Here is a 12,293-nt window from a genome sequence, read left to right on the forward strand (position 1 = left end):
GTTACATGAGAGATGTATTGAGTAGTATTTCTTTAACCTGACTCCTGCTACATATTACAAAAACAAAACTACAAATATCTTGCAAAACACATGAGAAAATATGCCTGAAGACTTTTAGTAGGGCCAATGTGCAGGATTCTGAAATAGTTTTATTGTTGATGAAGAAAATGATGCCTAATTTAAAGCAAATTATCTAGTAAGTTATTTAATTTATGAGAATACTAAACAGGAAGATATTATGAATAGTGGTGAAAAAGATAAAGAGCTTCACGAAAATTTCGCAGGGCTACCTGGAAGTTCCTTAAAAGGTAATGAGAAATGAGTGTCAGTGGTTTGTGTTCACTACCACTCTAACCTAAAATTTCAGAAGTTAAATGATATGTTTATGAATAAATTTTACCTCAATATTGCAAATAAAATGAATAATTTTAAAAGTAATTGTTTTTCCTCTGTTTAATTAAAATAATGTTTTAACAACAAATGATTTTCTATGGTTCTTATACTATCCTATTTGGTGCAGGGGGTGGGGGGGGGGGGAATTTTATCCTCCAAAATGTCTGAAGTCTTTCTAGATAAAATTTCTTAAAAGTGCTACATCCTCAAACTGTAGCTATATGATGATAAACTCAAGATTACAGAAATAAAAGGCACTGGTGCAGCAGCAATACTATCAGACTTACAACTAACTGCTCTATATTTCAGTAGACCAGTATTTTCTAAATCAATATTTAGGTGATGTAAGACTATAGCTGAAAACCTGCTGGTAATGTCTATACACACATGAAAATGAAAATGCCACAAAACAAGTCAATACATCAGAATGTCAAAGGTGGAATCAGATTGTGGATCCTAAATTACAAACTGAAAATACAGTTGAAAATTAACAAATTTGTCAAAACACCCTAAGTGAATTCATATCCTATACCCAAAATTTAAAACTAATCAACTGAAAATAAGTCAGTAAATCAAATTATCAAGTATAAATTCAGATCATCTATGAAAAGCTACAGACTGATAATGCCTTTTGTAAACCCTATATTGAAACAATAAATGCTAATGCTAACATCAGCTCTAACACAGAATATAGTCCTAAACACAATATAATGTAATCCTATGCTTAGGACTTGTGTTAACATTAGAGCTAGCATTTATCAACTTAATATTTGCATATGTTCATGTAACATATTGGTTGTAATCAATTTTAATGTAAGTTTTAACATTAGCATCAGTTTGTATCATTTTAATATTTGTTTGTGTTTTTGTAACATTATGGATAGCTTTATATTTATTACTAGTGTTAATGTTAGCATTAGTGTTTATTGTCAAAATAGCTGTTAATATTTGTGTAACATTATATTTAGCATTACTTTTAGTAGTTGTGTTAATGTTGGATTAGCATATAGGATATTAATGTTTGTTTGTGTTTTCAACTGCGTTTATGAACAACATATTCCATTTCTAATGTTGTCTGCAAGATCTGAATTAATCTTTGAAATTTTGATACGTCCATTGGTTTTGAGTTGCATTTTCTGCGTGTGATTTAACATGCAGGATCTGATTTTAATTTTTATTTTGTGATAAATTCATTGACTTTCAATAATATTTCTGAGTTTCTAGTTTTCCAGTCTGGAGATAATTTCGTTCCTAAGATTCTCATAAACAGATTGATTTAAAGTGGTAGTTTCAGTTTCATATCTGTTCAAAGAAAACCTAATAATGTTTCAGCAATAGACATACTAGATCTAAATATCAAATTATAAAGTGCTGATTCATTAAAAATAATATAGCATTTGATTACAAGATTGAAGGTGATGCTTTTCAGAGGATAATTTTTCTCCCAAACAGTGTACAGTAAGGAACACAGAAAGTCATTAAATATGAAAAACTTCTTACAAATACAGAGGGAACAAAATACCTTTCAAATATGTTCTTAAATAATTGAATATCATTCAAATTATTTACAACTTACAGGTAAAACTACTTCACAAACTGATTATTGAAAGCATTTAAATTCTCAACTTCAGAAGACATAATTAGTGAATACAAACCGTTTTCACTGATAAATAAGGCTGAAATGTATCTTAAGGGATTATGAGATAGCTTCTTTAAATTTTTATGAATTTCTTATCTTCTTCATCATGTTCACTCTAATCGCCTTTAAGTGTTATCATAATTTAAATGTTCTTCTAGATCTTGACCTTTAAACCAGTCATTTAATTTTTAATCAATAAAATATTTCAGAATTCTATAATTGTAGGAAAAGAAATTTCTTTCTCTCTTAATTTCATATAAGGAGCATAGAATGTAAGTTGTTATCAAAATATTTTTTTGGTTATAGAGATGAAACCAAATCACTAAATTATTCTACTGACTAAGTCTGTAAATGAATGAACTGTGGCTGAGTGAGCTTTTTAGCTCTTTAATAATTTGTACTTGCCATTTGAACTTGCATTTTTTCTTACATTGTAAACTTGTATGTAATGCAGCAGATTTCCTTTTTTATATTTGAATTTATAAAGGAATATCCTCTAATTTAAATCTTTATTCATTATTTCTCAACTTGTCATTATTACCACACACTATTGGCAATTGACTATATAATGATGTGTTCAATCTATATCTTTCTTCTCTTCTGTATCTTCTTCTTCTCTCTGTTCTTCTTCTGTATCTTTGTCTTTACCTAAATAACATTTATCAATTGACTTCACAATGTTGTGATTACACTTCAATCTATTTTGGTTATTTAACACCATTAGTTCTACAAATTTAGCACTTTCCCTACACTAAACTATTACTTTTACATCGCCATTTTTGAGAAAACTTACATCTTAGCATTGAATTACATTTTTCTTGTCTAGAATATCATTTTACTTTTCCCTAGAACATGGGTAATGCATTTTATTGCTATAAAACAAATCTTTTATCTTAGATTTTTGTGGTTCTGAATCCATTTATAAGGCATAAAATTTTTTAACTAACATCAAAGATTGCATTATGAAGCAGGGTATTCGAGCCAAAATTTAGAAATTGTGATTTCATGATGAACATTTTGCAATTTGCTTTTGAAATTCTCATTTTGAAAATTTTATGCTGAAAGTATTATTTTGAACTCTGCATAATTGTGAATTCATCACATTTTGTAAAGTTCATGTTGAATCCTGTATTTTAAAATTTTCATTTTACAATGTGTTTATTTACATTCCCATTCATAATCACTGTTCTGTAATTTGCTTTAAGAAATAGGACTTTAGAAATGCTTAGTAAGAAATTTTCAGATATAAATCTGAATTTATAATCTAAATTTTGATACGTGTACTATGAAATGTGCATTTGTAAATCTGAATTTTCAAATTTGATTTCGAAACTTGCATTTTGAATTTTTTTATTTGAAATGTGCAGTTTTAGATTTCCTTTTTTAAATGCCCATTTTGATACTGGTATTTTGATAAATGAAATTTGCAATCTCCATTTGAAATCTAAATATTCTAATAGTAGTGTAAAAGTAGCATTTTTTGTCTACATTTTGTAAGCTATACTTTCAAACTTAGTGACTAAAAATATAATAATGAGCATATGGCATTGGTGGCTGGGAGACCCCTTATTGGGGTGGTTCGCCCGTCACTCCACAAGTTATTTATCGCCACTACGGTGGCTTGCGAGTGGATTTTAAGACAATTTCATTTTAAATTTGTATATTTCTGAATGTATGAGGACTGTCTCTTCAAAGATTTTGAATATAGGTGTATTTTTGAGTTCTGGAGGCTCCTTTCTTTGGGAAATGGAGATATTCTATGTTCACTGATGGCCCTGAAGTTTTTTTTATGAAACTAAGAAATTCGAGAATGAATCACAATTGAGTCATTAGCCCCTTTTTATATCTACTATTGCTTCTTACTCTGTGTTTTGGATCGATCAGTAATTTTTTACAATAGCCTACTGGGTCTAGTCCTGCATATTGTTATCGTCTTTTATTAAGTTCGAACAAATTTGGTCTGCGTCAATGTACAACCCAAAGTAGGTCTGTTGAAGATAATATACGTATTACCATTTGTACTGTTGCTTTCGGCATGTAGGTGAGAGGGCGACTGACCGGGCACGTAGTTGAAGAAGTATGGCGTGCAGCGGCAGAGGCGGAGGGCGCGCTGCAGGCGGCAGGAGCCGCGGCAGGCGGCCTGCGAGTAGGCGGCGGCCAGCCAGCGGCGCGCGCGCTGATCGCCCGCCAGGTGGCAGCGGCGGCGGGGCGCCGGCAGTGCGGCCAGCGGGGCGCCGCCGCGGCTCAGCGACGCGCGCAGCCGCAGCAGCAGCACGCGGCCCGCCGCGCGCCGCAGCCAAAGGCCGCGCCGCAACTCGGGCACCTCCGTCACCGGCTGCACCGACACCTGCCGGCACGGCGGCTCAGTTAGGGAACTGTGACGAATTTTCTATGAGTAATGACGCTCATGTGGTGGGCACCAATAAAGTGTGTACACGGTTTTCCGCACAGAGGCAACGTACATTGAAGTGACAAAAATCGTAGGATACATCCTAATATCATGTCGGACCTTCATTTCCCCAGCATAGTGGAGCAATTCTACGTTGCGTGGACTCCATAAATCGTTAGAAATCCCCTGGAGAAATACCGAACCGTGCCACGTCTGTAGCCGTCCGTAATTGCGAAAGTGTTGCCGCTTCAGGATTCTGTGCACGAACTGACCTGTCGATAATGTCTCACAAATATTCGATGGAATTTATGTCAGGCTATCTCGGTGGTCAAATCAGTTGTTCGAATTGTCCAGAACGTGCTTCAACCCGATCGCAAATAACTGTGACCCAGTGATATAACATGGTTGTTTAGCAACATGAAGTACTTATATGAGTGCACATACACTACTGGCCATTAAAATTGCTACACCACGAAGATGACGTGTTACAGAAGCGAAATTTAACCGACGGGGAGAAGATGCTGTGATATGCAAATGATTAGCTTTTCAGAGCATTCACACAAGGTTGGCGCCGGTGGCGACACCTACAACGTGCTGACATGAGGAAAGTTTCCAACCGATTACTCATACACAAACAGCAGTTGACTGGCGTTGCTTGGTGAAACGTTGTTGTGATGCTTCGTGTAAGGAGGGGAAATGCGTACCACCACGTAGCCTATCGTGATTGCGGTTTATCGTATAGCGACATTGCTGCTCGCGTTGGTCGAGATCCAATGACTGTTAGCAGAATATGGAATCGGTGGGCTCAGGAGTGTAATACCGAACGCCGTGCTGGATCCCAACAGCCTCGTATCACTAGCAGTCGAGATGACAGGCATCTTATCCGCATGGCTGTAACGGATCGTGCAGTCACGTCTCGATTCCTGAGTCAACAGATGGGGACGTTTTCAAGACAACAACCATCTGCACGAACAGTTGGACGACGTTTGCAGTAGCATGGACTATCAGCTCGGTGACCGTGGCTGCGGTTACCCTTGACGCTGCATCACAGACAGGAGCGCCTGCGATGGGGAACTCAACGACGAACCTGGGTGCACGAATGGCAAAACGTCATTTTTTTTGGATGAATCCAGATTCTGTTTACAGAATCATGATGGTGGTATCAGTCTTTGGCGATATTGCGGTGAACGCACATTGGAAGCGTGTATTCGTCATCGCCATAGTGGCGTATCACCCGGCGGGATGGTATGGGGTGCAATTGGTTACACGTCTCGGTCACCTCTTGTTCGCATTGACGGCACTTTGAACAGTGGACGTTACATTTCAGGTATGTTACTACCCGTGGCTCTACCCTTCGTTCGATCCCTGCGAAACCTTACATTTCAGCAGGATAATGCACTACCGCATGTTGCAGGTCCTGTATGGGCCTTTCTGGATACAGAAAATGTCCGACTGCTGCCCTGGCCAGCACATTCACCAGATCTCTCACCAATTGAAAACGTCTGGTCAATGGCGGCCGAGCAACTGGCTCGTCACAATATGCCAGTCACTACTCTTGATGAACTGTGGTATCGTGTTGAAGCTGCATGCGCAGCTATACCTGTATACGCCATCCAAGCTCTGTTTCACTCAAAGCCCAGGCGTATCAAGGCTGTTATTACTGCCAGGGGTGGTTGTTCTGGGTACTGATTTCTCAGGATCTATGCACCCAAATTGCGTGAAAATGTAATGACAGGTCAACTCTAGTGTAGTATATTTGTCCAATGAATACCCGTTTATCATCTGTATTTCTTCTTGGTCTAGCAATTTTAATGGCCAATAGTGTAATCTCCATGTAGCCGAACATAATCATTCCCAGTCAATTGCCGATTTAATTGGACCAGAAGACCCTGTCCGTTTCATGTAAACACAGTCCCACACCATTATGATGCCACCACCACCTTGCCCAACACATAACACAACACCTTTTTGAGGACTCCAGTCCATGGCTTCGTGGGGTCTGCTCCACGCTCAAACACTATCATTAGCTCTTACCAACTGAAATCGGGACTCATTTGATCAGGGCACGGTTTTCCAGGCATCTGGTGTCCAACCAACATGGTCACGAGCCCAGGAGAGACGCAGCAGGCGATGTGCTGTTAGCAAAGGCACTCGTGTCAGTCGTCTGCTGCCTTAACCCATTAACGCCAAAATTCGCTGACTACTCCTAACGGATACGTCCCACATTGATTTCTTCAGTTATTTGACGCAGTGTTGCGTGTCTGTTAGCACTGACAACTATTCGCAAACGCCGCTGCTCTCTGTCGTTAAGGGAAGACCGTCGGCCTCTTCAGTAGTTTCTTGTGAGGGGTAATACCTGAAATCTGGTATTCTCGGCACACTCTTGACACAGTGGATCTCGAAATATTGAATTCCGTAATGATTTACGAAGTGTAATGTCTCATGTGTCTAGCTACAACTACCATTCAGCGTTCAAAGTCTATTAATTCCTATTGTGCGGCCATAATCACGTTCACGTTAGAAGCCTTTTTACATGAATCACTTGAGTACAAATTACAGCTCCGCCAATGTGCTGTCTTTTTATACCTTGTGTACGCGATCCTACCACCATTTGCATATCCACATATCGCTATCCAATCACTTTTGACACCTCAGTGTATATTGACCCCCTACTTTTCTCAGATTCAGTTTGTCCGACCACATCACAGTGGTCACACGAGTATAAGACATGACATGAAGAGTGGAAGGAAAGGCGATACAGGGGCCACAAAGACCATAATCTACAGTCTATTGAACCCCAGGAGTGTGTTGTTTGCAGACTGGTCAAGCTGTAGGTGGAACTAAAGGTCCAACAGAAGGATGTGCTTTCGTTAAGGCCACTTCCCCAGTCACAGTATTGATGTTGGGAACTCTCCAACTTATTCCTGTGACCTATTGTTTTCGTGAGGACAGTATCACGACCCACAAATCTTTTTGTGAAACAGACTACGCAGACTTAAACAATTACTCCCTAGTATCAATCCTATCCTTTTAACAGATTGCATCCCGCACATACAATCACTGGGTGTCCCCACACAACGTACCACAGACTGTCTATCAGGAGACAGTACTGTAACTACATGTTTTACAATCTTTAGCTTCTGCTAGTCATAGAGTAATGAGAAAGTGAGTTTGAAACGTATGATCCTCTTTTATGCATCACCTACATATCTGTGTCTTTTGGAGATTATTTATTGTAACAGAAGCTATGGTTTTCTACCTACGTCGTAGTTCACTTCAAATGTTGCAGTGACAAGCTGCTTACTTTTTGCTTCGGCTTGGTAATGGTCTACTGATCGAAACTGGTAGCACCGAACATGAAAATAAACAACTGATGATCATCTCAAGTGAAGTATCATAACCAGAATGCTATGTAGAAAATTTTATTCCAGAATAAATTAGTGTATTTGCAATATTCCTTACGATCATTCCTCAATAATCTAAAGGAACTGTGTTTGTTGGTTCTTACTTGGAGTGCTATTATCATTTGTTATCAGCTTTTGGGTGTTCTGTGTCTTCTCACAGAACAGAACATTTTTTTTTAAATTCCTCTCCTGTGTCAGCCTCTTTATCTCAGAGTAGCACTTACAATACGTCCTCAGTTATGTACTCTAATCTATGTTATTCCCTGCAGTTTTTACCTTCTACAGATCTCTGTAGTACCACGGAAGTTATTCCGTGATGTCTTATCAGATGCCCCAGCATCCTGTCGCTTCTTCCTGTCAGTGTTTTTCATATATTCCTTTCCTCCCCGTTTATGTGGAGAACCGCCTCATTCCTTGTATTATCAGTCCACCTAATTTTTGGGATTCTTTCGTAACACCACATCTCAAATGCTTCGATTCTCTTCTAGTTTTCCCACAATCTGCGATTCACTACCATACAATGATGTACTCCAAACGTACATTTCTTTAATGATCAGGTATAATACATATACAGGGGGTACCACCGAACTCTGCTGCCTTATACATTTCTGAAAAGAAACTCATTGTGGAAAATGAAAATTGTCAGGGATGCACCTACGTCGGCGGCTCACACAATGGGCAATGCACAATCCGTAAATTTTGACGAACAACACTTTCAACACATATGTTTTTTTAAATGGCACATGTGTGTTTTCTCCCACAGAAATGCAAATTAGAGGTACAACTATGACGGAAAAATTGGTTTCACTATTCTAAACCTCACACACTCTAAAATATTAGACTTTACAGGATGGGAACGGCTTCGCGGTTTGCGCTGTAATGCGCAGGGCAAGGGTTGCCTGCACTGTCCTGCAGACAACTGTAAACAGACCACCACCATTACGTACTTTTTACTTACCCTATTCAGTCTAATAGTGTCTCCTGCGGTACTGCTATCGGTGCCAAACAGGAAAATAAACTGCGACGCATTTCATGTACCTTTCTGACAGTGCTTCCACTGTTATGGTGTGGCTTGTGACATTTGTGGTCGTCTCGTCGCTATGTCTTAATTTACGGCGAACTCCACACAAATGCAACCACAGCTGTAGTAATGTATGCTGAACACTACGCAGATCAACTGTACCTTCGCTGGCCTCTGTGGCTGAGCGGTTCTAGGCGCTTCAATCCGGAACCACGCTGCTGCTACGGTCGCAGGTTCGAATCCTGCCTCGGGCATGGATGTGTGTGATGTCCTTAGGTTACTTATGTTTACGTAGTTCTAAGTCTAGGGGACTGATGACCTCAGATGTTAAGTCCTATAGTGCTTAGAGCCATTTGAACCATTTTGAACTGCACCTTCACGTCATACCATTTCCAAAATCTGCACAAGTTTCATAGAACCAGGCAGCTGGGCACCCAGACAACGTCAACTTAATAACACAACAACTAACAATGGCAGTGAAATTGCTATTCTGGCTCAAAATCCTGAGGTGAGTATACGAAAAATTGCACGCGGTTGTAAAAAATGTCGTAGTAACGTGTGGAGAATTTTGATTAGGCATATTTTAATCCGTATCCACCAAGTAATGTACGGAAATGACGTTTAATCCCACAATGAATTCTGTCGTTTTGCACTTCAGCGTTTGCAAGTTCATCCTGACTTCGTATGCGATACGTTGTTTACTAATGGAGCTTTCCACACAAACCATGGTCACGTGAGTCTATGGAACATGGACTATTGGTCAGTGAAAAATCCCCGCTGGCTTCACACAGCATCTCGTCATAGATAGTGGGGTCTCAATGTCTGGTGCGGCGTCATTTATATCCGTATTGTAGATCTCTATTTTCATCAGGGACCATTAATTGGAAGGCGATATGCTGCATTTCTGCTAGACACTCTATCAACGTGGCTTCAGGGTGATGGAAGTCCCGCGCACTACGCACCTGTTTCGAGAGAAGTTGTGGATGCAATGTGTGGTGTGCGTACTGTAAGACCTTCGGTACACACACCATCAGATTATTTGACTTGTCGCTCTAACGAAGTAGGCGAGTGTCAGCAATAAGTCTCGTGGTCTTATCGTGGCGTGTTTATCTTCTGCCGTTAGGTCAGACGATAGAAATGCCACTTGCGCGCTTAGAGTACCAGATTGATGGTGGCCAACTTTAAACAGAACTTGATTAATTTTCACACACACATTTATTAAAATAATAAATCATAGATATTACGTAACTTGATTCTGGATGCTGTTTACAATTGACAATCTGAAGATCCTTTGGTATTGGTACGCTAATCTTATTCTCACATATCTCTGATACTTGACGAAGTGTCTATTCATTTATCTTCATGGCTATGTACAGGAAAATGATAATCTTACTAGGTGCAGACTGAAACTTGACTATAGACTGGTACAGACAAATGCAGACTAATGCACACTAATACAGATTGGTACAGACTGACTAATCGGAGGTCTGTAAACTCGTTATATTACCTCACGCGTTCAGGTATCACTGCGCGAGTGTGATCCGCGAGGAGAAAAGGTTCTACGTTAGCAGCAATCTCATTGGCTGCGTTACATATTAATACGCGGATCGGCGGAAGCGGAATTGATTCGAGGGTTGGAAACCCTCTCTTCTTCATCGAAGAGTTTCACTGCCTGGGCTACTCTCAGGGTGCAACTTCGACGTGGGAGTTTCCCGCCGTTTCCTTGCCGTGTCGTCTGCTTGCCGTCCATACTGCTCGCCGTCCGGCCCTTCTCGCCGCCGCCTTCCGGTCCTCGCCGCCGCCGCCGCCGCCGCCGCCGCCGCCGTCGCCGCCTGCCGGGGCTCGCCGCCGCCGCCTGGTCGCCGCCTGCCGGTGCTCGCCGCCGTCGCCTGCCGCCTGCCGGTGCTCGCCGCCGCCGCCGCCGCCGCTGCCGCCTGCCGGTCGCCGCCGCCGCCGTCTGCGCCGCCGTTTGGTCGCCGCCTTCCGGTCCTCGCCGCCGCCGCCGCCGCCGCAGCCGCCGCCTACCGGGGCTCGCCGCCGCCGCCTGGTCGCCGCCTGCCGGTGCTCGCCGCCTTCGCCTGCCGCCTGCCGCCTGCCTGTGCTCGCCGCCGCCGCCGCCGCCGCCGCCGCCGCCGCCGCCGCCTGCCGGTCGCCGCCGTCGCCGTCTGGTCGCCGCCGCCGCCCTTCTCGCGCGCCGCCGCCATATCCCAACCCACCATCACCACCACTATCATTTTCACCTCTCCCTCCGCTGCTCCAACCACCATCACATGGAGCTCCTCCTCCACCCCACTTCCCGTCCTTCCTTCTCTCCCTGTCCACCCCACCCCTGCACCACTTTCGGCTGTAACCACCCCTAACTCCTCCTCCCCTCTCACTGTCGCCCCATCGACAGCTACTGACTTTCCGCCGCTCCCCGCACCGCCTCCGACAGGCTCCAAGCCAGCATGGATCTCTGCTCGACGTTCCACAGTCTCAGTGACACCCACGCCCCCTCCGTCTGCGTCATCCGCTGCTCAGGGTGGTCCTGCCCCCCGCCATCTCCCCCTGCAACCAGTACCCCTGCCCCCTCTCCACCCGGTCGTGCCCACGAAACCTTCAAAGCGCCCGAATGTTGACCCTTCCCCCGCAGTCTCCTCCAAAAAAAAACCCCAACCCCCGTGACCCACCCACTCCCATGGACGCGGCTCTGACCCCCGCCCCTGCCCCGCCTGCCACCCATACCTTTGTCCTCTCCAATCCTGACCCTCAATTCCTTGATGCCCGCTCCTTCACCCTCGCCCTCCGGAAATACTACCCCAATGCTCCCATCTCCCAACTGATTCCTCGCAAGGACTCGGTCCTCATCAAATCCCCCAGTGCTTCCCTCCACACCGATCTCCTCTCCCGCATCCCCCGTATCCAATTTGGCCAACGTGCAACCCTCACCCCCTACCACACCCCGTCCTCTCCCCGTCAGCCTCAACCTCCCCAGCGTCCGCCACCCTTCACCACTGTGATCACGAAGCTTAGCCCCGTGATCATGGAGGCTGAGGTGTTGGCGGAACTCAACTCCCGGCCCGACATTGAAATCCGCTCGGCCCGTCGCATCTTCAATGATGCCGGGCCGACTTTTCTCATGCGGATATTCACCGAATCCTCCTCCTCCGTTGACCGCCTCCTCACCGAGGGAGCCCTCATCTACAATCAGCGCCATAAGGTAGACCCCTCCCGTTCCCCCGTCCAATCCTACTGCTGCCAACACTGTCTGACCTACAACGACCACATTACCTCTGCCTGCAGGAACCCCCCTACTTGTCCCCAGTGCAAAGCTTCCCACTTCCTCAAGCATTGCCCCAACCTCACCTCTCCCCCCTCCTGCAACACTTGCAACGAACCACATCCTACCTACTCCTCGAAGTGTAAAGCGAAACCTCCACCAGTAACCCCTGAGCTCACCGTGCCTGT

At 43.4% G+C, this 12,293-nt stretch overlaps 1 protein-coding gene across 1 annotated transcript in view; it reads right to left on the bottom strand.

Moving 5' to 3' along the window:
• Positions 1–12,293, bottom strand: part of LOC124613628 (pickpocket protein 19-like) — a 179,213-nt gene that overhangs the window by 68,713 nt on the left and 98,207 nt on the right. The window contains exons 6-7 of the mRNA XM_047142342.1: positions 4,324–4,379; positions 4,091–4,275 (exon numbers count right to left, since the gene is read on the bottom strand). Coding sequence (XP_046998298.1) covers positions 4,091–4,275; positions 4,324–4,379 — 241 coding nt within the window. The remainder of the gene's footprint in view (positions 1–4,090; positions 4,276–4,323; positions 4,380–12,293) is intronic.

This window comes from Schistocerca americana, chromosome 4 (genome assembly GCF_021461395.2).
Source record: "Schistocerca americana isolate TAMUIC-IGC-003095 chromosome 4, iqSchAmer2.1, whole genome shotgun sequence".
Lineage (NCBI taxonomy): Eukaryota > Metazoa > Arthropoda > Insecta > Orthoptera > Acrididae > Schistocerca > Schistocerca americana.